At 48.9% G+C, this 25,901-nt stretch overlaps 1 protein-coding gene and 1 gene segment (V, D, J or C); both read right to left on the bottom strand.

The window, feature by feature from the left end:
• LOC123230501 (vomeronasal type-2 receptor 26-like) overlaps window positions 1-594 on the bottom strand; it is a 123,142-nt gene extending 122,548 nt beyond the window's left edge. Inside the window, exon 1 of the mRNA XM_044656643.1 lies at window positions 477-594. Within this exon, the coding sequence (XP_044512578.1) occupies window positions 477-594 (118 nt within the window). The remainder of the gene's footprint in view (window positions 1-476) is intronic.
• An 11,542-nt stretch (window positions 595-12,136) lies between these two features.
• LOC123230500 lies at window positions 12,137-20,647 on the bottom strand. The segment is given in 2 exon segments: window positions 12,137-12,423; window positions 20,530-20,647. Coding segments are annotated over 2 exon segments (405 nt in total).
• Between the last annotated feature and the right edge of the window lie 5,254 nt (window positions 20,648-25,901).

The raw sequence follows: 25,901 nt of genomic DNA, 5'->3' as shown, positions 1-25,901 counted from the left end.
ATCTCCAGTGCAGCCTGGAGGCAGCTAACATCAATGTGAGAGTCACCAAAGTGCCAGAGCTTGAGCCATGGAGGGGGGAGCTGGGAAGGTAAAAGGTAGGTGAGGGAAGGAGAGAAGCTTTTGAACCTCCCCCCTGGAACTTACTGGCTCTCTGGGGGTTTGTCACTGAGCTTTTCTGATCTCTTGATCTCTGGCAACCCCAGCCTGAGCAAGCTGAATCAAGAATGAGATCTAGAAAGGCTGAGACGCCTCCTTCCCTCCCTCCCTCCCTCTCTCTAACTCTTTCTTGTTACTAAAAAATGCTCATCCATCTGTTAATGAGCCCACAGATCAGTTTTTACTTATAACACTCTGGAAGGCACCAGAAAGGAGAGAATATGTCAGAGATTTCAGGGACTCAGGATGCAGCCCAGGGTGACCTATCCTTGGAGAAGGCTGAGATGATCTCAGATCATTTACTTATTGATCCTATTTACCTGTAACTGCTTTTGTCTGGTAACTGTCTGAGTTGTGGTTCTCTGCCTCCTGACTCAGCTCCACATTCAACCAATCTGTAATAGGTAAAGTGCAGAATCCAGTTCTCAGGCACGTCATCACTGTTTTAGCCTCATTTCAAGGCATTCACTGACACTGGAAGCTTCAGGCGAGCCTCAGGGATTCAGGTCTAGTCTTTCTACACCCCTAACATATCTCAGAGATGTCTGGTTTGCTGCCCAAAGTTGGGGTCCTGAACTTGCACTAGACTCACACAAGAATCACTTCTTAGTCTAAGGAGAGGAGGAGGGCTAGGGCATTGCTGGCTCCTTATTACTGATTATTCCAATGAGTCACAGTGTCCCTGATTATCTCAGCTCTATAATCAATGATGACCTTCCATCCTATGACAGACATCACTTAGCCTGTCTGTTCTTGGTTCTGTGCTCCCCAAAACCTATCAAAGACATCTAACCTTCTGCTTAGGGTTTAGAGGATTAACAGAAGAAAGCTGCTGAGCCCTTTTACTGACAGGCAGTATTCCCCTGCTTGTCCTCCTTGGAGAGCTTCCTCAGGTTATCCTTTGGATAAATTTCACTCCCAACACCTGCAAATGTGAGCTTCACAATGTTGGACAGAACAGTAGATGTTCACTACTGAAGAGGAGTCTGCAGTATTTACAGGAAGGGACCCCGAAGGGAAGAGATCATTTGCTTCTTCAATACCCTGAGCAGTAGAAATGCAGGAGAAGTGAATAAGTGAAGACAACAGTAGCAGTAGCAGAACATGAGAGAGAGAGAAAAAAAGAGGCTTCTTTTAAAAACTACAGAAAAGGAGAAAGGGAAGAAGGAGAAAACCCAGGAGGGCTAAATGTGAAAGCTAAAGACAGAGGGGATCATGGGAAGAATCTTGTGGTGTCCCATCTGTTCTAGGAGAAATAGGGAAGAATGGAAAAAATGAAGGCACTCTGACTAAAAGGGCCAAGGCAAGGTTTCCTGTAGAAAGTTTTAGTCTTTAGTTGAGATTTACAGGAAGTTTAAAGAGGTCAGAGATCTGAAATGTGGAGGAAAAATATTCCAGACATAAGGTAAAACCATTGAAAATGTCTGGAACTAGACAAAGCCAGATCACACAGTGGATAGAGTGCCAGATCTGGAGTCAAGAAGACCTGGGTTCAAATGTGACCTCAGTCACTTCCTATCTGTGTGATCCTGGGTAAGTCACTTAACTCTGACTGACTAGGCCTCATCAGTCATCTGTCTTAGAACTGATCCTAAGATGGAAGCTAAAGGTTAAAAAAACCAAAAACCTTTTCCATTTTGGGGCAATTAGGTGATTTTGTGAATAGAGAACTAGAACTAGAGACAGAAGGTCTTGGGTTCAAATATGATCTCTGACACTTCCTACTTATGTCACCCTGGGTAAGCCACTTACCCCCAATGGCCTACCGCTTAGCCATCTTCTGCCTCACAACAGATGCTTACCATCAATTCTAAGACAGAAAGTAAAGGATTTTTTAAAAAGTTTGCAGCTGAAAGAATCCAGGAGGTTAGGTTCCCTAGATTCAAGAATACAGACTGGGGAGTAATAAATAAGAAGAGGGGAAAGAGGGCTTTGAACACCAAACAGAATTGGTTTGTATTTGATCCTAGAGGGAATAGGGAGCCACTGGGGTTTATGGAGGAGGTGAGTGACATGAACAGAACTATGCTATAGGAAAATTACTCTGGTGGGAGAATGGAAGAGGCCTTGAAGAGGGAAGAGCCTTGTATGAGACAGACCCAGAAGCAGGTTATCTTAATAGTTCAGGAGGGGGGTGATGTGGGCCTCCACCAGGAGGATGGCAGTGACACAGGACAGAAGAGGACATGCAAAGAGAGATGCTGCAAAGGTGAAACTGAATGGACTTGGCACTATATTGGATATGTGGGTAAGGGAGATTGAGGAGTCAAGGTGGGGTTCCTTGGTTTTCAGTCAGAAGGACGAGGAGGATATAGCTATAGAGATGGTGGAGGGTCTATCTAGATGAGAGAAAAAAATGTGTTTGGGACACACTGAGCTTAAGATACCTACTGGTCACCTAGTGTGAAATCCCTGTAAGGAAATTTGTGATGAAAGACTGGAGCTCAGCACAGAAATTGGGGCAGAAAATGGAGATCTAAGACTCAACAGCAGAGAGATGGTGCTTAACTCTCTGGTAACTAATGAGATCACCAAGTAAAGAAGTCCAGAGGGAGAAGAGTAGATGACCAAAAACAGGGTTGGAGGAACTTCCTTACCCTAACCCTAGTTTTACAAGATCTAGAGGAGGAGCAAGCAGAAAAGACAGAGAATCACAGGTCAGACAGGGAGGACCTAAACCAGGAGAGAGAGAGAGCCGTGTCCTAAAACCCTAGAGAGAAGAGAATATCGAGGAGGAGAGGGTGAGCCAACAGAATCAAAGGCTGTAGACAGGACTGAGAGAAGAAGGATTCAGAAGGTGTTCTCTATCGTCTCAGAAAGAGAAGAGCATAAAGGGAGGAGGTACGGAGAAGGCAAAGCCTGAGAATGTGGAGAAAGGATGGAGGCCCTACCTTGACATGGAAGGGTTTCCACGGATGAATGTTCTCATGGGTAAAGGGAGATGAGGACTCACACAGAGGCCAGAGAGACTTGGTGCCTGCAGTAAACTTGTTCTGATGGGGGGAGGTGGCAACTTATAGTGGGGGTGAGGGTGTCCAGTGTAGCATTTGGAGGACTGGGATATCTTTGACCTAGGGACCAGATTTCCATGAAAATGTAGAAGAAAATGAAGAGGTTAACTGTGAGAAGCTAAAGATGAAGTGCCTGAGGAATCAAAGCACTGCTCTTCTGAGCACATCAATTTATTAAAGCAATGTATGCCAACTGCCTAGCCAATCAGGACCAGGCCCTTTCCTGGGCTTAGGGCTAGACCTCGAAATCAGTGGGAAAAGAGACTCATCTACCTTAAAAGAGATGAATTAACTAAGACCAATGAATGCAAAGGAAAAAAATCCAATGTTGGGTCATCTGCTTTCTAATTGAAGAAATCATTAGGGACTTGCCAAGTCAGGATGGGGAAGTGTTATATTTAAGGAGGTCACTAACTCTATTTGATGTATATGAATATGATGTACAAAGAGATGATAAGATGGTACTTCTCCTTTATAACAGTTGCCCAGGCAGGATCCTTCAGGTCAAAGTGGTTTATCCCTTCAGGACCCACCTGGGTTAATTGATATTATTAAATTTGGCTCTTCAGCTGGGATAACATTGATAATCTGACTGCGTGTCTCCCTTCCCAAAATAAGCTTTGGAAACCAATTCAGGAAGGTACTTTAACTTGAAATATATTTGGTAAGAAGGATAATAATAAGGATTAAGGTATTAGGAGACCCTACTTAAATTGCTACTAATGAATCTCTAACTGCAGGCAATGAAGAATCAAAATGATAGCTTCCCTCTGGTCCAGCCTGGCCAGGGCTAAACCAAGTAGGTAAACTGCTGGGAAATCTTCAGCTTCTTCAGTAGATCTTAAGCCTTAACGGTTGAGATATATCCACCCTTTCCACCCTCTTCTTCATCTCCTGCCCACTTCCCGGATCCCTCCCAGGCCCTGGGAAGCCTAGATAGCTAAGATGATGAAACTCCTAATATCTAGGAGCAGTAGAACCATAGATGGTGGTCAAATACAAATTGATAATGGTACAGGAAACACAGGAGGAGCTTGCAAGGTAGTGTTTGCAACTCTCTAGTTCCAAAACCAGGATCCACACTGATCTCTAGCCTCAGGACAGGTAAAAGACCCCAGAACCTCTGCCAGGGTTCTCAACTGCCCCCTCCTGGGACCCGCATGCCTCTCTGGGAACATTCTACCCAACTGACTTATCTGTCAATCATTGAGTAAACTTCAAGCTCCCAGAGATTCAATATAACAAGAGGGACAGAGGAAGTTCCCTGAAAAGGGGTCCTCCTCCTTCCCAATATCTGTAAGCAATGAAAAGAACAAAGAAGCAATAACTGATTGATCAATAGGGACCCAGTTTGCAGATAAGACCCACTGAATGCCTGAGACATACAATTAGGAGAAAACTTCTTCCATCAGTCTCAGAATCTGACTGTGTTTCTGGTCAACATAAAGTCGGGCCTCAGCTGAGGGTCTCTAACCAGCAGGTACAGGTGGTCCCAGTCAGGCAGGAAGAGGTTCAAATAATGTAACAGTTTTCTTCCAATTCTCCTGACTGAATAAACTTTCTTCTAAAGACAGAATGTGGGGGCAGCTGGGTAGCTCAGTGGATTGAGAGCCATGCCTAGAGATTGGAGGTCCTAGGTTCAAATCCCGGCCTCAGACACTTCCCAGCTGTGTGACCCTGGGCAAGTCACTTGACCCCATTGCCTACCCTTACCACTCTTCCACCTATAAGTCAATACGCAGAAATTAAAGGTTTAAAAAAAAAAAAAAAAAAGACAGAATGTGAATGAGGCACACAATTGAATAGAAGGGAACCGAGCCAGCTCCAGCACTGATTCACAAGATGGAAAATGTTTCCACAATTCACCCCTGGCTCTCCCAAAGCCCTCCTCCCTTCCTTCCCAAGAGGGAATCAGCTTAGTAGATGGCACAAGGCTGGCTTGTCCCAGTTTCTTCACACACCCCACAGGAAATGCTGAGACCATGCTTCATGGGAATACTGAGAATAGAGATTTTCTGGAAACAGCAGCCATGTCAGCCTCAGCATCTCTCCTCAGAGAAGGGGAGCTCCACACTTTAGTCCACAGAAATTTCTCTAGTGAAATCTCACAGAAGTGGCTTCAGATGGAACAGGATTTTAGAGTATCAAATTCAAAAATATAATCCAGAAGGAAAAAAATGCCATGAGGAAGAGGGTATCTGACAGGGCTAGATAAAATCAAAACAAGATTCATTTGGGGGGAGAGGGGGAAAGATCAACCATATCCTAGAAAATGATGAAAAGAAGACAATGTAACTGGGGAACAGCACTACCAGAGCTCAGACCAGATCACAAGTCAGCAGTCATCCTAAACCTGGAGTATTGGAAAGATAAGGCAATAAAGCAATGGAAGAGATGAAAGAAAATACCTCCTGTCAAGTGACAAACAAATAATTTGGGAGAAAATTCCTTATTAGGTAAAAACTGCTAAGAAAACTGGAATGCAGCCTGGAAGGAAATAAGGTTCAGAGCATAAGCCTAGACCAGACTCTACTAGACATGGTTTAAGGAAATGTGAGCTAAATGTTAAAGATCACACTATAAGAAGGTAGGAGAGAGACAGCTCATACACATCTCACAGCTACAGGGTGACGTATGTTGAATAATTTATTTTCTCTCCAACTACAGGTAAAAACAATTTCTAATATTCATTTTTTTAATTGAGTTCCAAATAGTCTCCCTCCCTCCATTCTCCCTCCCCGAGAGAGTGAGAAATCTGATCTAGACTTTACCTGAGCATTTTGTGGAAGAAATCTCAAACCAAAGAAAATGAAAGGAAAAAAGGGAAACATGTTTTAGTCTGAATTCAGAGTCCATCAGTTCCTTCTCTGGAAGCAGATGGTTTTTCTCATCTCAAGTCCTTTGGGATTGTCTTATAACACCGAGTTGCTGAGAACAGCTGAGTTGTTCACAGCTTCTGACCACACCATGTTGCTGTTAGCCTATAAAATGTTCTCCTGCTTCTGCTCAAACTTTGCATCAGTTCATGGAAGTTTTCCCAGCCTTCTCTGAAATGATCCTGCTAGCTATTCCTCGTGGCCCAACAGGGTTACACTATAATCACACACCACAACTTGTTTGGCCATTCCCCAATTAATAAATGTTATTCCCCAATTAATGAATGTCTCTGCATTCCAATTCTCTGCGACCACAAAAAGATCTGCTACATAAATATTTTTGTACAAATAGGTTCTTTTCCCCTCTTGGGGATCTTTCTGGGATTCATGCCTACATCAAAGGGTATGCACAGTTTGAAGCCTTTTGGGCAAAGTTCCAAACAGCTCCCCAAAAGCTCAATCAATGGACAACAACTCCCAGGAGTGTCCCAGCTTTCACACATCTCCAAAACGATCATTTTCTCTTTCTGGCACAATGGCCAAATTGACAGGCATGAGAGGGTGCCTCAGAAGTGTTTTACTTTGCAGTTCAAGGACACAAATGCTTAGATGAACTCAAGATAGAGGCAATTATTAAAGAAATGAAAAAGTTTGATTCCTTAAAAAAGAAAAACTTCTGCACAGAACCTTAACCTCTGTTTCCCTCAGTTTCCTCTCAACTGTGAAATGATGAGAATAAGAACATTTACCCCAGAGGGTTATTATGCAGATTGCTGAAAGCAGATTTTTAGGAGAACATAAAGCACTGCAATCTGTCCATATCCCATTCTTTGCCACTGAGCCAGATGCCTTTCTCACAATATCAGGATGTCTCCCTCAGGATCTCCCTAACCCTATTCACAAAGAAAACTCCCAGGCCTTCTACAAACTTGCCCCTTTTCTCTCCAGCCTGTCCAACAAGGAAGGACTAGACCAGTGAGGAATTCTACTGAACAGAGAATGAATGTAGCCACCTGCTGGCTCTGGTACAAATAGCTTTGCTCAAGAACACTCGGAGCTCCTCTTCTGAGGAAAAGGTCCCATTTCTGTGTGAGGCCCTTCCTGGGTTCCTCCCAAACTCCTCAGACTCTTTCAGGGTCAGGGAGCTCAGCAGCAGAAAGTTATTGTTGGGGTCACACTCTAGAGTGGATACAAAAGCCACAGGGGAGCTCTCTGGGAGCATTTCCAGCTGCCTGATTCTGGCTGTCCCTGGCAAGGACCCTGACCATTCCTACAACTGGCTCCACTGGCATATACTGACCTTTCAGCCCCTTCCTCTCCCCTCATACCTTTATCCTCTCCCTCTAACACAGGGACACTGCCCTCCTGGCTGATCCTTGGCCAAGACCTTCCCTGGCCTAATTCTGGGCCTTTCCAGGTGATGTCTGTCTCCCTGCAGAGAATGTTCTTCCACCCTGCTCTGGCCTCAGAACTTCCTTTGAGTCTCAGATGAATCCTCCCCTCAGGAACCCATGACCTCCCCAGAACCCTGAGAGCTTCCCTCCCACAATGCCTCCCTCCATCCTGCTCAAACAGAGCTTGTTTGTACACGACTGCTGAAAGGTCTCCTCAGTCAGATGGGGGGAGGAAGTGGAGAAGGCCTGGAGGGCGGCCAATGGCTTCTCCCTTCCTTTGTGTTGAACAGTGCCAGGCACACACCAGGCTGTTTCTCCTCACTGGCTGACTTGGACTAAGAAGTAGGAAAGAAGAAGTCGGAGAGACCTGGGAAGATTTGAGGACTTGAGGCAGAAGCCAGTGAGCAGCACCAGGAGACAATGTCTGCCCTGAGGATAGCACAGAGCAGGGGACACCTTCAGGCTCTGCTCCAGACCAGACTCAAGAGGGAACAGGTGAAAAGAAGAGAAAGAAGGTGTGAGTGTCGTCAGGCAAGCAAAGAGAGCAAAGACATGATCCCTAGACTGGGAAGAGGAAGGAGTCAATGGAGTCTGAATTGCCCACAGGCCAAGGAATCTCTCCCAAAGCTGAGAAGAGAGCTGGGAAGTGCTGTTCCTCCTGCCTGGGATGTGGGTACAGAAATGGCCCAGCAGGAAAGAGGAAGCAGCTTTCCAGCCCATCTTGTGTCAGAGTCAGGGAAGGGCCTCTCTAGCTGATGGGGCTCCTATCTGGGGCTAGAATGCACTTACCTGGCCTGGGAGTCTATCCCTCTCAAAGGCCATCTCTGGGACTCCAGGCTCCCTATAGAGGCAGCAAAGTAGCCCCAGTGAGTCCATGTGGTGAAGCTCCTCCATCTTTTCCCAGCCTTATCTCTATAAGGGTTAAATTAGGAGCTTTGACAAAATAAGGGAGCAGATTTTAATTATTTAAGTTTTAATGAGATTATAGTAGTTGTAAATTAATATTATCCCTTTAAGTCAGAGGAAAGAAAACTTCTAGCAGCTTTTAACAATTAACAATTGAATTGAATTAAAATAGAGATAGTAAAAGAATATAGTAAAATTAATATAGTAAAGGAAAAAATATAGGAAAGAGGTAGAGAAAGAAAATTTCCTAATGTTTATACTAGTTATCCTATAAACTTAACTATAACTACCTATATTTACTACCTAAAACTGCCTATAACTACCTCTAATAACAACCACCCCACAAAGTTCCAACCCAATCAAAACCAAATCAATCAATGTTTAATCCAAGCCCAATTAGGTCTGTCATCAAAGCCCAGCCACCTTCTAGAAAGGTCAAGAAAGAAAAAAACCTAACACCCTACCCAAAAATCCCAAAGCCCTCTATAAGCTAAAGCCCAAAAAGCCCTCCTCAGTAAGCTCAGGCCCACCTTTATATTCCAGCAACTAACTGCCAACCAAGAACCCAACAGACAGCAATAAACTTTGCCCCAACTGCCAGCCCTCACTGTCAGCAACTGACAGATCAATTGCTGCTGGTCCCCTTTCCTACCTCACTTCCTGTCTATGGTTCCTCCTTCCTGTCAGTGTGAGCTGGCTAACCCCTACATATCTCTATGGGAAGAAGACATCAGGATTCCCAATTAAATTAAAAAAGGAATAAAGAATTCCTTTTTACATCTCCCCAATTAGGGTCCTTTCCCAACCCCCCCCCCCCCATTTTGCCCACTTTATGGCTCCCTGAATGGAGCTCCAGGCAAAGCTCTTCCCAACAGGCTCCTCGTGGCCCAGGGAAGAGGGTCTGAAGGGGCAGATGAGCCCCCTCCCTCTGTTCCTCCTCTTCTGCCCCCTCCCTTCTCCCATTCTCCCAGACCCCCAAGAGGCAGCAGGGCCTTGGGATGCCCCATGGGATGGGCACAGGCAGAGCCCAAACCCCCCTGGCAGGGAAGGGGCCTGAGGGCTACCAGAAGGGGGAGCCTGGAAGCATGGGAAAGGGGAGTCCAGGGAGGGACTGGGAAGGCACACAGTCAAACAGAATCCCTGAGGGAGGTGGGGTCAAGAGAGAGCTCCTGGGGAAGAGCAGGGCCCTATGGGAGGATGGGGGATCGGGAGGAGGCTGAGGGAATGTGAGGCTCACAAGAAGGGAGCATTTAGGGATGAGCATGAGGTTTAAACCATCTCAGAAGAATCAAGTAGGAGAAGGGGGTTCAGTGCAGATGGGGAGAAGAGGAAGAGAGCCAGGAGGAAGTGGGAGAGGGAGGTGGGGAAGAGAGGGAGGAGAACCAGCAACAGGGCCTGGATGTGGCCAAGAGGCCAAGGTGGGTCACATCTGACAAGAAGCTGGCCCAAAGCCAAAGCCCTGCTCTGGGGAGGTGGCTACAGGAGGACCCCGTGGGAGCTCTTCCATCCCAGAAGTCCTCAAGTGCCTGCTTGAGGCCCCCTTGGACTGGGGAAGGGTCATGGGGGTCCCTTCCAGTGCTCCAGGGATACCCAGGCAGCTGGGGGGGGGGGGGAATCCTCCAGCCAGGAAGCCCTTCCAGGAGGCCAGGTCAGGCTCAGGGTTCAAAAATAAAAGGGGGAGCTGCCAAGGGCACAGGAAGGGTCTGAGGCCATTTTGGAACCCAGGCCCTCCCCACAGCAGGCCTGGAACTCTCCCCTGGGCTCCCCAGCAGCCCAGGTGGGGCTCCCGTTGCCTGAGGGGAGTCCTCCCTGTGGGGAAGGCCCTCCTCCTCCTCCCTCAGTCCCACATCCCTGACTGCAGGGCCTTCCCGGTGCTCTGCTGGCCTACTGGGCTCTCTTCCCCCTTCCTGCCAGCGTCCATTCAGCCCCTGAAGGGACTTTCCTCTGAGGCAGCCTCCCCCCATCAAATCCTCCAAGATGCTCTTAGGTACTCCCAGCCCTAATGGCCCCGCCCACCTCCTCCCTGCCACACCCTTAGCTTCCAGGCCACAAGGGGGGTGGGGGGATATCCAAGAACAGCACCTCCAGCTCCTGGCCAGGAGTACCTTCTCCGGCTGTCCCCTATGGGTGGCTGACAGGCTCCCCCTCCCCAGCTTCCCTATAGTCCAAATGACAATCTCGCCTCCTCCAGGAAGCCCTCCTGAACTCCTCTTCACTCTCCAACAGCGTGTCTGGAGTGACTGAAGCAGAGGCTGCCCAAGAGGCTGGGAAAAGGGAGTGGGGGGTGAGGGGCAGGAGCTTGGGGGTCTGGGACCTAGAGGCTGGGAGGCAGCACTCCTGGGTCCTTACAGGGCACCATAAAACTGCATCTGGTACTGGCCCCGCCCCCCCCTCCCTGGACAGCCCCTCCAGGCAGGACGTTTTAGCAGGAAAGAGGATCCTGAAGAGAAAGCCAGAGGCCACAGCCGACCACCCTCAGACACCAGAGCAGCCCCGCGGATACCTTGTACCCAGCAGGAAATTAGCCCCGGGGCTGCCCATCCAGCTCTGCACCTGCCCCAGCCAGCCCCGCCCAGCGGCAGGGTCCCAGGACGTGGGGGAAGGGGAGTAGCTCCCGGTTTTGGGGGTATCCAGGAACTGGGCTCCAGGAGGCCCAGGCGGGAGGTGGTCGGCCCCAAAGGGACCCGTAAGAGGGAGAATCCGAACTCAGTCAGGCTCTCTGCCTCCCGCCTCCCCCGGGCTCCTCTACCTCTGGGCCCTCCCCACTCCGGCCCCCCTTTTCTGCTGTCCCTCGCCCCCACTTCATAATCACCAAGGCTCGAGGCGCGGGGCGGAGGAAGTTCCGTGGCCTGCAAAGGAGCCAAAGCAGGAAAACCTTTGGAAGCAGAGGAGGAGGAGGGGGAACCGGGTAGGATCTTCACTTCCGGTTTCTCGGAGGCTTCTGGGAGGCCAGTTCCGGGGCTGGATTGCCCCGCCCCGCCCCGCCCCTTGGGGCTGGCCCTCCCTCTCTCCCCTTCTCCAGAGCCTCCCTTCAGAGCCTCCAGTGGGAGCCCCGCCTCCCTCCCCGCCCCTCCCCTGTGTGTGGGAGCCCAGCAGTGCCTGTGCCCGCCCCGCCCACCAGGGGTAGTTTTGGAACCCAGGTCCATGGACTCCCCAGTCAGTGATTTATCCAGGGCCCCCACTGCTTCACTGCTTGTACCTCTTATACTACCTAATGCTGACATCACTTAGCTCTAAATCTGCGGCGCTGTCTTGAACCATCCAAGATGGTGCCTCCCCCAGTTTGGACTAAACTTTCTGAAGGAGTTGGCAGCTTTCTCTTGCAAGCACTGCCATTTGTCTCACAGAGGACAGAAAAAGGAAACTTTGTTTAGAGATCCTCGAGCCCAGGTCCCCCTTGGATATCCAAGACAGAAGGGGAGAGACCCACCTCGGGAGAGATATTGGGGGAGGGGTGGCAGCAGTCCTATTTTGGCAGGACCAAATATACTTGTTTGTGCATGAAGACTATAAAAGGTCATAAAAGGTGGAGGATTGCAGAAAGTCTCTGAAGGTTAGAGATCTTGGGCTTCCTGGGACCACACTTGGGGGACCCAATCCTATTCCTGCCTTGGGAATCCTTAAGATGAAGGGAAGAGGACCTCAGGGTGAATGCAGAAATGTCCCTTTTTATGCCAGAAGCTGGGAAGCCAAAGGATCTCCAGTATCTTCTGCAGCTAAGTACAGGCTGGGCCTGAGAAGGTTTTATCTCAGCTCCCCATTTGAATCTCTCACTGTGTCTAGAACCACTATACTACAAGGAACAGTGATAGTCAGCCTCCTCCCCAGGCTCATCACCAGTGATGGTGAGGGCAACCTTGTCCCCAAGGAGAGACCCTGAGAATGGGGCAGGGAGTCCTGAATGAATATGGCTATTATAGATGAGTCTCTTGGGAGACTGGCCAGGTTTCTGCTGGAACCAGGCTGGGTAGTTCCCAGAGGTGGCTGCCCCCATGCTGGAGCTACAGGTCATGGTGACTCTTCCTCCTGGGATCCCAGTCAGAGAAGGCTCCTGGGTCACCACTGCCTGGGTTTTGGCTCCTGAAAACAATAGGCTGGACACTGAACAAGAATGGTAAGAGAGGCAGCACTGTCAAGGTTCATTGCTTCAATCCCAGCTCTCCCTTCATCCCATGTCTTAAGAGCTCAGGCAGTCTCTCCCCACAACCTTTGCAGAGAGAGAGCCAGCAGCATAAGAAAGAGAGGAATCGAGGTCATGGTATCTGTTCTCTGCTTCTCAAGACCCCAGAGCTGGGACTGGGTGCCTGTCAGTCCCTTTTAACCCCTCACCCAATCACACCTCCTCCTGAGTGGCTGCAGGTTTGCTTTGTGCAAATATTTCTCCTTTCTGCCCTTAGTTCAATGGACTCTGAGTGTGGGGATTCTGTTGGGTAAAGTCTTCAATATGTAATGGCGGGCATGATATAGTCCTTGGGACAGCCCAGAGATTACTCCACTGGGTGTAGGCAGGAAACATTTGCTGGGATGGCAGGTTTCTAGGAACATAGAGCTTCCTAAGCACCCTGTCTATGGTTGGGTTATCTGAGTAATGATTAACTCCTGTCATGACTCAACCTCCCTAGTCCCAGATTGCTCCCTGTTGGAACCTGGCCTTCAATCTCCCAGGATTGGTGAAGGAACACCTTGGATATGTTGCCAGCTGAATGTCTTCTGAAGTGAAAGCAGAAAAGAAAAAGGAACTAACAAGCAACATTCCATAGGGGAAAAGGTGACAAAGAGAAGAGATGATCAAGTGTGAGGGAGGGAGAGTCAGTAGGATTAAGACCACCTAACAAAAGGTTAAACTAACAAAACTGAAGAAATATAGTACTGTGACGATTGAAGACAAAGGACAATTATAACTTGAATAATACGATATTCAGTAGAATAAAAGGAAAATACAAACCTAACTACCATAACTTTAAATGTAAATGGAGTAAGAAATAGAAGAAAATGAAAATGAGCAACAAATTGGGTAAGAAAATAAAACCTTGATGCTTACAAGAAATGCATTTAGAAAACAAAGGTATCCACAGAGAAAACCTAGAGGGATGGATGCAATTTACTACCAAATGAATAAAAAAGACCAGGAGTTTCCATCATGGTATTTGACAAACCAAAGACAAGTGTTCTGAATATTACAAGCATCAAAGAAGGAAATTTGTGGTTTTACTGATTTCTTGTCTTTGGTTTCCTTATTTTGAACTGGTAGATGGCTCAGTGGGTAGGAAGTTGGCCCTTGAGTCAGAAAGATTCATCTTCCTGAGTTTTAATTTGTTCTCAGATACTTATTAGCTGAATGACCCTGATCAATCATTTTACCCTGTTTGCCTTAGTTTCCTTAATGAAAAGCCACTCTAAAATCTTTGCTAAGAGAACCTGAAATGGCATCAGGAAGAGTTGGAAATGACTGAAACAAATGAACAAGAAGAACAAAAAGATAAATAAATGTGAAAATATAGAATGGAAGAAATTGTTGGAGCAAATAGACCCCAAAGTCTTTCACTGTCTTCTAAATGGGGCTACAAAAGAATGTACATATTCCTCAACATGACATGGGACTCTTAGAAAAACTGACCATGTATTGGGTTAGAGAGACAATGCAAATAAATGCAAAATGGTCAAAATAACAAGCACATCTTTTGTTGATCATAACACACTAAAAGTAGTCATTGGTTTGGGGGCCATGAACAAAAGACACAAACCTCAATGGGGACCAGAGTAAACTGCTAAAGACAACTGAGAATGTTGAAAGAATATTTCAAAAATTTTGGAACTACTGCAGTCCTGGGGGGAGGGGGTGGAGGTGGGGAGGAAGCATATCCCTTTAAACATGCATCAACAAAATAGAAAGAGAGGATGAACGAACTGAAAACATACAAAAATAGGAAATCAATAAGTAAACTTTAAAACAAGCACAAAAAAAGGAGATATAGATCATTTGGAAATGAAAAAAATTCATAGATATAATAAATAAAACTAAAAACTGGTCTCTAAAAGACTATTGCAAATGATAACCTTTAAGTCACTCTCCTTGAGAAGAGGGCCTATTATAACAATAAAAGAACAAATGAGCAAGGTGAAATAAGAAAAGATTCAGAAGAAATAAAGACTATGTTATGGACAATTATATGCTAATAAAACTCAGGACACAACAGGAATAATGAATAAACATTTATGAAGCACCTGTTTTGTGTCAAGGAGCCACCCTCAACATTAGAGATATAAAAAGGAAGCCAAAGACAGTCCCTTCACTGAAAGAGCTTACAATCTAATAGGGGAAACAATATGTAAAGACACATAGACAAAGCAAGCTACAGACAGAATTAATAAGGAATACTTAACAGAGGGAAGGCACTAGAATTAGAGGGACTGGGCAAGGCTTCCTCCAGAAGGTGGGATTTGAGTTGGGACTTGAAGGAATCTAGAGAAGAAAGTAGTGAAAGTGAAGGAGGGAGAGCATTCCAGGCATGGCGGATAGCTAGAGAGAGTGCCTGGAGCTGAGAGATGGAAGGTCTTGCTTGTAGAATACCCAGGAGATCAGGGACACAAAAGCTAAGAGTATTTGTCAGGGAGAAAGGTCAGAGAAGGAAACCGGGAAGGTTGGAGCCGGCCTTGATGAAGGGCTTTGAATGCCAAACAGGGCGTTTTGTAGTTGATCAGGGAGGCAATAGGGAGCCACTGCAGGAGTTTCCTGAGTAGGTGCATGAGGTGGTCAGACCTTTGTGTTATAGAAAGTGACTTTGGTAGCTGAATGGAAGATCACCTGGAGCAGGGAAAGCCTTGGGAGAGGCAAAGCTCCCAGGAGCGATACTCACAATCTGGGGCTGAGGGGATGAGAGCCCCTAAGAGGGGAGCTCCTGTCAGGGCAGAGGAAGGGGACACATTCCAGAGAGGCTGCAAAGGGGACCTCCAAGGCCTTGGCAGCAGCTTGAAGAGGCAATGATGAGATCATGCAGTCCAGGATAACTCCAGCTCAGCATCACCCTCTGCCTCTGAAGGGAGCCTGAGCTCAGGAGCTCCAAACCCCCTATTGAATAGAAACCTCACAGCTCAGACTTCTTATCTGGATGCTCCACTTTGGAGCTTTTCTGACTTCTCCACCTGCTCTCTGTTGGGGGACTCCCAGTCCTCTTCCAGCCCTCTCTCAGCCTTTCCTCCAATAGAGGGGAAGCCCTAGAGGGCAGAGGCAATCATACTTGTGTCACCAGCACTTGGGACAGAAGCTGGCACTACAGCTAAAAAAGTGTCTGAGACAGGATTTGAACTTGTGGCTTCAGTGCTCTGTGCACAAGGACTCTGAGGTTGCTCCAAGGCAATGATTTAAAACACCCTCCAGGAACCTTCTGACCCAGTTTTGTTTCTGCACTTAGTTGACTTCACTAAGAAATGTATGAGGTTCTATTTCACCCAGTGGAACAAGCAAAACATGTCTGAAAAGACTTTTAGGCTGGAGGAAAGACACTTCCTGGAAATACTCTCCCTCAGCACAGATATTGACCCCAACGACTGCAGGCCCTGTTGGTTAGATGCTCGTATATGTATCGGGTAAGATGGGGCCTAACCTGGCCTAGGATCATTGGACCAAGTCAGGCAACAGCTCCTAGGATGGCAGGCATCCATGAATCTCCAGGGCCAGCTGTCAGCTGGGGATGGCAGTGAGATTGGTCCGCTGTGACCACCCACCATCCCTCTTGGATGATGGTCCCACAGGGCCCCCTCCTGGAGCCAGGCCCACCTAACATCAGTCACTGCATTTCCCATCTATGTGGTCTCAGGCCATCCTGCTCTTGGTTCTCTGCATCCTCTCCTCTACACAGGAACCCAGAACAGTACACCAAGACCTCTGTTTAGAGCCACAACCTCCATGGCTCCTGTGTCAGCCAGACACTGTGCAGAAACACGACCTCTTGGAGTTGGAGCATGTCTGGCTACTGCCCTCACTGAGAAAGGGGGAGCGTTTGTTGTAGGAGAAACCCAGCCAAGTGTGTAGCAGGGTCTCAGCCCAGGAATGGGAGACTCAACTGCCCCTCCATCCAGAAGGAAGAAAAGGATTTTATTTGAAGGAGAAGAGCTTTTTAGGATTGTATAGTAGTGGAATGGCCTTGGGGACTGGTAGAGTGGTGTGGGACCTGGTAGGACAGCAACCCCCTTGGGTGGGTCAGGTTTTGCATATTTAGTGGGGGCCCCGGATGACCAGATCCATTGGTGCCCATGACTCATGTTTCCCCCATAGCCCCTGCCATCCTTTGTTAGTGTGGGAGAGGTCTCACTACCCTTCTGGGATGCCTTCATCCAAGGAGGGACCATCACTAAGGGAAAATCTGAACAATGCAAACAGTTATTAGAGTAGCCAAATAATTCTGAACTAAGGTAAACAGAGGTACCACAAAGCAGCCTGACAGTTCTGAACTATGTAAATGGAATTAGCTCACCCCTATTCATTCTTTAGACTTAAGCCACCAGGAATATGTCACCCCACCTAACTTTGAATTAAGTGGTGAAGGGGGGAGGTCTATGACCCACATGTACTAGTGACTGACAAATAAAAAACAAGTGACTGCCCCCTGGGCTGTCCAAAACAAGGTTGAGATTGTCATTTGTCCCTCTTGAGTATATAACAAGCTGGTCAAAGAGAGGAAGGACGGTCTTGTGTGCAGGACAAGTCACACAGCAGGCAGAGGGCTGCTCTTGTTCCCACATATCAGGTAACCCAAACTGCCGACTCCTGTGATTCCACCACAATCCTCAGTGCAAACACCAAGACCCTGACTGAGTACTGCCAAGTGACCCTCATAGCGATCTTCTGGCACTTACCAGACTAATCAGCTCTCACATCATTCATTAAAAGGACATGTATGTGAACGATTTTGCATCCAGTCTATTTTCATTGTGGCTGTATTTTCGGTCACTGAATCATCAGATTTCCAGGCACAAAAAGGCCATCTCCTAAGGCTCGGGGTCTCTGCTCTGGATCTGACCAGGGTCCAGCTCTACTGGGGGTCTGGCCTCCTGCCAACGAACCTGTTTAGCTCGAATCTCTTCTGCCCCCTCCCTTCTCCCATCCCCCCAGGCCCCCAAGAGGCAGCAAGGCCTTGGGATGCCCCATAGGATGGGCCCAGGCAGAGCCCAAACCCCCCCTGGCAGGGAAGGAGCCTGAGGGCTTTGCCAGAAGGGGAAGCATGGGGAAGGGGAGCCCAGGGAGGGGCTGGGAAGGCACACTGTCCAACAGAGCTCCTGGCAAGGAGGGCAGGGACACTGGAGAGCTTCAAGTATTCTCGGGGAGGCTGAACCTGGGGAAACAGGATGAAGGGGTGCTGGGGTCTCCTTAGGAGCTGGGGAAGGTGCCTGGGACACTGGCACAGCTGAGGCTAGGAATCCCTAAAGGGAACTAGAGCCAGGGAGCCCAAGGCCTGGGCCCTGATGGGGACCAGCCCAAGTGTCAGGGGGCCAAAGAAGGGGGCCGGGTCTGAGGGCAGCCCAGAGGAACCTCTAAGCAGGAGCTGGGAGTCAGGACACCTGGGTCAGGAATCCCTGGGCCCCTGGAATGGCCCCTCTCTTCCCCTAGGACCCTCCCCGACCTCTTGACTCTACACCAGGGTTGGGGTTCCCCCTGGGCCACAACCCACCAGGCTAGGCAAGAGAGAGCCCCCTCTCCCTGCATTCTGCCCCTCCTTCCCTCTCCCACCATCCTAGGGACCCTCTCCCTGCCCTCCCCCCAGACTGCCTAGATACAGCCTGAGGGAGGTGCAGAGACCCCCTGGGGGAGAGCAGGGCCCCATGGGAGGATAGGGGGGCTGAGGGAATGTGAGGCCCACAGAGGGGCCATCTGGGGGTTCAGGCGGGGTTTTAACCATCTCAGGAGAATCAAGCAGGTGAAGGGGGTTCAGTGTGGGTGGGGAGAAGAGGAGAACCAGGAAGAAGGGGGAGAAGGGGAACCAGGAACAGGGCCTGGATGTGGCCAAGAGACCAAGGGCAGAATCTGACAAGAAACTGGCCCAAAGCCAAAACTCTGCTCTCAGGGGGATGGGGGGAGGGCTGCAGGAGGCCCACCTGGCAGCTCTCCCATCCCAGAAGTCCTCAAGAGCCTGGTGGAGGCCCCCTTGGGCTGGGGAGGTTCATGAGGGTCCCTCCCAGTGCTCCAGGGGAGCCCAGTCAGCCTCTAAGGGGAGATTCTCCAGCCAGGAAGCCCTTCCAGGGGGCCAGGCCAGGCTCAGGGTTTAAAGACAAAAGGGGGAGCTGCCAAGAGCACAGGAAGGGCAGGCCTGGCATTTTCCTCTGTGCTCCCCAGCAGCCCAGGTGGGGCTCCCTTTGCTGTCCTCCCTGTGGGGAAGGCCCTCCTCTTCCCTCAGCCCCGCATCCCTGACTGCGGGGCCTCCCTGGGCCTCTGCTGGCCTCCTGGGCTCTCTTCCCACTTCCTGCCAGCCTCCATTCAGCCCCTGAAGTGACTTTCCTCAGGCCCAGCCTCCCCACTATGCCCCCATCAAATCCCCCATGATGCTCTTTGGCACTTCCAGCCCTAATGGCCCCATCCCCCTCCTCCCTGCCACACCAGCCTCCTGGGGGGCTCCATGAACAGCACCTCCAGCTGCTGGCCAGGAGCACCTTCTCTGGCTGTCCCCCATGGGTGGCTGACAGGCTCTCCCTCCCCAGCTCAGTCCACCGCCCTCCCAGGCTTCCCTACAGTTCAAAAGTCAATCTCGCCTCCTCCAGGAAGCCCTCCTGAACTCCTCTTCACTCTCCTACCTCTCTGCTCATTTTTGCCTGTTCAGCCTGAATAGAGCGGGCTAGGGGTGACTAAAGCTGAGGCTGCCCAAGGGGCAGAGAAACAGGAGCTGGGGGGTCTGGGCCCAGAGGCTGGGAGGTAGGACTCCTGGGTCCTTATAGGCGTGGTAAAACTGCATCCACAGTCCAGGCAGGTCGTTTTACCAGGAAAGAAGATCCCAAAGAGGAAGCTGGAGGCCACAGTGGACCCCAGTTAGACATCAGAGCAGCCCTGTGGATATGCAGGAGGTGGTCTGCCCCAAAGGGACCCCTAAAAGGGAAAATTTGAACTCAGTCATGCTCTCTGCCTCCCACCCTCCCCTGGGCTCCTCTACTTCTGGCCCCTCCCCATGCGGGCCCCCCCTTTCCCGCGGTCCCCGCTACCATCTCATAATTACCAGGGCAGAGGAAGTTTAAGGGGTGGCTATGGAGGCAGGCTGGAGAAGCTTTGTAAGTGGAGGAGGATGGGGGGTGGGGGAGGACTAGGTCAGATCTTAATTTCCACTTTCCAGAAGGTCTCAGCACTCTGGGTTCTGAGGCTAGATTGCCCCGCCCTGGCCCTGGGGTTGTCCCTCTCCCTTCCCCCCCACCCCCTCCTCCAGAGTCACCCTTCAGAGCCTCCAGTGTGAGCCCCGTCTCCCTCCCCGCCCCCGCCCCTCCCCTTCATTCCTCCTCAGGCTCTGTGGGCCAACCTGGTCCCTCCCCCACCCCTCCCCAGTGGGTCTGAGGGCTGGCAGCACCACTGCTCACCTGCTCTGTTAGGGCACTCTGGTCTCCTGGCTTTCAGGAAGAATCAGACAGGTGAAGGGGGGGGTCAGTGCGGGTGGGGCAAGGAGGAAGAAGGGGAGGGGGAGGGGGACCAGAATCTGGTTGTGGCCAAGAGACCAAGGTGGTCAGAATCTGAGAAGGAAAAGGGTAATAGCCAAAGCCCTGCTCTAGGTGGGGGGGCCTTGCAGGAGGCCATCTGGGAGCTCTCCCATCCCAGAAGTTCTCAAGTGCCTGCTGGAGGCCCCCTTGGGCTGGGGGAGGGTCATGCGGGTCCCTCTCAGTACTCCAGGGGGGCTCAACCAGCCTCCAGGGGGAGATCCTCCAGCCAGGAAGCCCTTCCAGGGGGCCAGGCCAGGCTCAGGGTTCAAAGACAAAAGAGAGAGCCGCCAAGAGCACAGGAAGGGTCTGAGGCCACATTGGAACCCAGGCCCTCCCCACAGCAGGCCTGGCACTCTCCTCTGTGCTCCCCAGCAGCCCAAATGGGGCTCCCTTTGCCAGAGGGCAGTCCTCCCTGTGGAGAAGGCCCTCCTCCTCCCTCTGCCCCATATCCCTGACTGCAGGGCCTTCCTGGGGAAGTTGAGTCTCCCATTCCTGGGCTGAGACCCTGCTACACACTTGGCTGGGTTTCTCCTACAACAAACGCTCCCCCTTTCTCAGTGAGGGCAGTAGCCAGACATGCTCCAACTCCAAGAGGTCGTGTTTCTGCACAGTGTCTGGCTGACACAGGAGCCATGGAGGTTGTGGCTCTAAACAGAGGTCTGGGTGTGCTGTTCTGGGTTCCTGTGTAGAGGAGAGGATGCAGAGAACCAAGAGCAGGATGGCCTGAGACCACATAGATGGGAAATGCAGTGACTGATGTTAGGTGGGCCTGGCTCCAGGAGGGGGCCCTGTGGGACCATCATCCAAGAGGGATGGTGGGTGGTCACAGCGGACCAATCTCACTGCCATCCCCAGCTGACAGCTGGCCCTGGAGATTCATGGATGCCTGCCATCCTAGGAGCTGTTGCCTGACTTGGTCCAATGATCCTAGGCCAGGTTAGGCCCCATCTTACCCGATACATATACGAGCATCTAACCAACAGGGCCTGCAGTCGTTGGGGTCAATATCTGTGCTGAGGGAGAGTATTTCCAGGAAGTGTCTTTCCTCCAGCCTAAAAGTCTTTTCAGACATGTTTTGCTTGTTCCACTGGGTGAAATAGAACCTCATACATTTCTTAGTGAAGTCAACTAAGTGCAGAAACAAAACTGGGTCAGAAGGTTCCTGGAGGGTGTTTTAAATCATTGCCTTGGAGCAACCTCAGAGTCCTTGTGCACAGAGCACTGAAGCCACAAGTTCAAATCCTGTCTCAGACACTTTTTTAGCTGTAGTGCCAGCTTCTGTCCCAAGTGCTGGTGACACAAGTATGATTGCCTCTGCCCTCTAGGGCTTCCCCTCTATTGGAGGAAAGGCTGAGAGAGGGCTGGAAGAGGACTGGGAGTCCCCCAACAGAGAGCAGGTGGAGAAGTCAGAAAAGCTCCAAAGTGGAGCATCCAGATAAGAAGTCTGAGCTGTGAGGTTTCTATTCAATAGGGGGTTTGGAGCTCCTGAGCTCAGGCTCCCTTCAGAGGCAGAGGGTGATGCTGAGCTGGAGTTATCCTGGACTGCATGATCTCATCATTGCCTCTTCAAGCTGCTGCCAAGGCCTTGGAGGTCCCCTTTGCAGCCTCTCTGGAATGTGTCCCCTTCCTCTGCCCTGACAGGAGCTCCCCTCTTAGGGGCTCTCATCCCCTCAGCCCCAGATTGTGAGTATCGCTCCTGGGAGCTTTGCCTCTCCCAAGGCTTTCCCTGCTCCAGGTGATCTTCCATTCAGCTACCAAAGTCACTTTCTATAACACAAAGGTCTGACCACCTCATGCACCTACTCAGGAAACTCCTGCAGTGGCTCCCTATTGCCTCCCTGATCAACTACAAAACGCCCTGTTTGGCATTCAAAGCCCTTCATCAAGGCCGGCTCCAACCTTCCCGGTTTCCTTCTCTGACCTTTCTCCCTGACAAATACTCTTAGCTTTTGTGTCCCTGATCTCCTGGGTATTCTACAAGCAAGACCTTCCATCTCTCAGCTCCAGGCACTCTCTCTAGCTATCCCCCATGCCTGGAATGCTCTCCCTCCTTCACTTTCACTACTTTCTTCTCTAGATTCCTTCAAGTCCCAACTCAAATCCCACCTTCTGGAGGAAGCCTTGCCCAGTCCCTCTAATTCTAGTGCCTTCCCTCTGTTAAGTATTCCTTATTAATTCTGTCTGTAGCTTGCTTTGTCTATGTGTCTTTACATATTGTTTCCCCTATTAGATTGTAAGCTCTTTCAGTGAAGGGACTGTCTTTGGCTTCCTTTTTATATCTCTAATGTTGAGGGTGGCTCCTTGACACAAAACAGGTGCTTCATAAATGTTTATTCATTATTCCTGTTGTGTCCTGAGTTTTATTAGCATATAATTGTCCATAACATAGTCTTTATTTCTTCTGAATCTTTTCTTATTTCACCTTGCTCATTTGTTCTTTTATTGTTATAATAGGCCCTCTTCTCAAGGAGAGTGACTTAAAGGTTATCATTTGCAATAGTCTTTTAGAGACCAGTTTTTAGTTTTATTTATTATATCTATGAATTTTTTTCATTTCCAAATGATCTATATCTCCTTTTTTTGTGCTTGTTTTAAAGTTTACTTATTGATTTCCTATTTTTGTATGTTTTCAGTTCGTTCATCCTCTCTTTCTATTTTGTTGATGCATGTTTAAAGGGATATGCTTCCTCCCCACCTCCACCCCCTCCCCCCAGGACTGCAGTAGTTCCAAAATTTTTGAAATATTCTTTCAACATTCTCAGTTGTCTTTAGCAGTTTACTCTGGTCCCCATTGAGGTTTGTGTCTTTTGTTCATGGCCCCCAAACCAATGACTACTTTTAGTGTGTTATGATCAACAAAAGATGTGCTTGTTATTTTGACCATTTTGCATTTATTTGCATTGTCTCTCTAACCCAATACATGGTCAGTTTTTCTAAGAGTCCCATGTCATGTTGAGGAATATGTACATTCTTTTGTAGCCCCATTTAGAAGACAGTGAAAGACTTTGGGGTCTATTTGCTCCAACAATTTCTTCCATTCTATATTTTCACATTTATTTATCTTTTTGTTCTTCTTGTTCATTTGTTTCAGTCATTTCCAACTCTTCCTGATGCCATTTCAGGTTCTCTTAGCAAAGATTTTAGAGTGGCTTTTCATTAAGGAAACTAAGGCAAACAGGGTAAAATGATTGATCAGGGTCATTCAGCTAATAAGTATCTGAGAACAAATTAAAACTCAGGAAGATGAATCTTTCTGACTCAAGGGCCAACTTCCTACCCACTGAGCCATCTACCAGTTCAAAATAAGGAAACCAAAGACAAGAAATCAGTAAAACCACAAATTTCCTTCTTTGATGCTTGTAATATTCAGAACACTTGTCTTTGGTTTGTCAAATACCATGATGGAAACTCCTGGTCTTTTTTATTCATTTGGTAGTAAATTGCATCCATCCCTCTAGGTTTTCTCTGTGGATACCTTTGTTTTCTAAATGCATTTCTTGTAAGCATCAAGGTTTTATTTTCTTACCCAATTTGTTGCTCATTTTCATTTTCTTCTATTTCTTACTCCATTTACATTTAAAGTTATGGTAGTTAGGTTTGTATTTTCCTTTTATTCTACTGAATATCGTATTATTCAAGTTATAATTGTCCTTTGTCTTCAATCGTCACAGTACTATATTTCTTCAGTTTTGTTAGTTTAACCTTTTGTTAGGTGGTCTTAATCCTACTGACTCTCCCTCCCTCACACTTGATCATCTCTTCTCTTTGTCACCTTTTCCCCTATGGAATGTTGCTTGTTAGTTCCTTTTTCTTTTCTGCTTTCACTTCAGAAGACATTCAGCTGGCAACATATCCAAGGTGTTCCTTCACCAATCCTGGGAGATTGAAGGCCAGGTTCCAACAGGGAGCAATCTGGGACTAGGGAGGTTGAGTCATGACAGGAGTTAATCATTACTCAGATAACCCAACCATAGACAGGGTGCTTAGGAAGCTCTATGTTCCTAGAAACCTGCCATCCCAGCAAATGTTTCCTGCCTACACCCAGTGGAGTAATCTCTGGGCTGTCCCAAGGACTATATCATGCCCGCCATTACATATTGAAGACTTTACCCAACAGAATCCCCACACTCAGAGTCCATTGAACTAAGGGCAGAAAGGAGAAATATTTGCACAAAGCAAACCTGCAGCCACTCAGGAGGAGGTGTGATTGGGTGAGGGGTTAAAAGGGACTGACAGGCACCCAGTCCCAGCTCTGGGGTCTTGAGAAGCAGAGAACAGATACCATGACCTCGATTCCTCTCTTTCTTATGCTGCTGGCTCTCTCTCTGCAAAGGTTGTGGGGAGAGACTGCCTGAGCTCTTAAGACATGGGGTGAAGGGAGAGCTGGGATTGAAGCAATGAACCTTGACAGTGCTGCCTCTCTTACCATTCTTGTTCAGTGTCCAGCCTATTGTTTTCAGGAGCCAAAACCCAGGCAGTGGTGACCCAGGAGCCTTCTCTGACTGGGATCCCAGGAGGAAGAGTCACCATGACCTGTAGCTCCAGCATGGGGGCAGCCACCTCTGGGAACTACCCAGCCTGGTTCCAGCAGAAACCTGGCCAGTCTCCCAAGAGACTCATCTATAATAGCCATATTCATTCAGGACTCCCTGCCCCATTCTCAGGGTCTCTCCTTGGGGACAAGGTTGCCCTCACCATCACTGGTGATGAGCCTGGGGAGGAGGCTGACTATCACTGTTCCTTGTAGTATAGTGGTTCTAGACACAGTGAGAGATTCAAATGGGGAGCTGAGATAAAACCTTCTCAGGCCCAGCCTGTACTTAGCTGCAGAAGATACTGGAGATCCTTTGGCTTCCCAGCTTCTGGCATAAAAAGGGACATTTCTGCATTCACCCTGAGGTCCTCTTCCCTTCATCTTAAGGATTCCCAAGGCAGGAATAGGATTGGGTCCCCCAAGTGTGGTCCCAGGAGGCCCAAGATCTCTAACATTCAGAGACTTTCTGCAATCCTCCACCTTTTATGACCTTTTATAGTCTTCATGCACAAACAAGTATGTTTGGTCCTGCCAAAATAGGACTGCTGCCACCCCTTCCCCAATATCTCTCCCGAGGTGGGTCTCTCCCCTTCTGTCTTGGATATCTAAGGGGGACCTGGGCTTGAGGATCTCTAAACAAAGTTTCCTTTTTCTGTCCTCTGTGAGACAAATGGCAGTGCTTGCAAGAGAAAGCTGCCAACTCCTTCAGAAACTTTAGTCCACACTGGGGGAGGCACCATCTTGGATGGTTCCAGACAGCGCCGCAGATTTAGTATAAGAGGTACAAGCAGTGAAGCAGTGGGGCCCCTGGATAAATCACTGACTGGGGAGTCCACAGACCTGGGTTCCAAAACTACCCCTGATGATTTCCACTTGTGAGATTTTTACTGTCACTTGACCTCATTGTACTCCACTTTCTTCACCTGTAAAATGAGACAGTTGGACTTCCTCTCATCTCAGGTCCCAGTGAGCTGTAAATGCCCTGAACAAGAAAATCACAGAAATAACAACCGATGGTTAAATGAGCCTTTACAAATATGATCTCATCAAAGAGAGCAGAAGAAAACCTTGCTGGGGAAACATGATGGGCGAAGGAGGGCAGAGACAGAGAGAACAGTCTAAGTGCTTCACAAGAGGCCAGTCTGGGTGTTTCATGGGCTCTTAAGGACCCCATGTCTCATCTCCGTGGCTCCATCGATCCTGTCCACTGACTGTTAGCTTCTGTCTTTGATGAAGGCAATAGGCCAGGTCCAGTTACCTGCCATGCACTTGGACAGGCCATGTTAACTCAGTCCTCTGGAATGTTTATCCAGCCTTGACTGCTGCTATGAGTCTGAAGGGCACAGGGAGGGTC

Source organism: Gracilinanus agilis, chromosome 1 (genome assembly GCF_016433145.1).
Source record: "Gracilinanus agilis isolate LMUSP501 chromosome 1, AgileGrace, whole genome shotgun sequence".
NCBI lineage: Eukaryota > Metazoa > Chordata > Mammalia > Didelphimorphia > Didelphidae > Gracilinanus > Gracilinanus agilis.
This window is presented reverse-complemented; position numbering and strand designations above follow the sequence as displayed.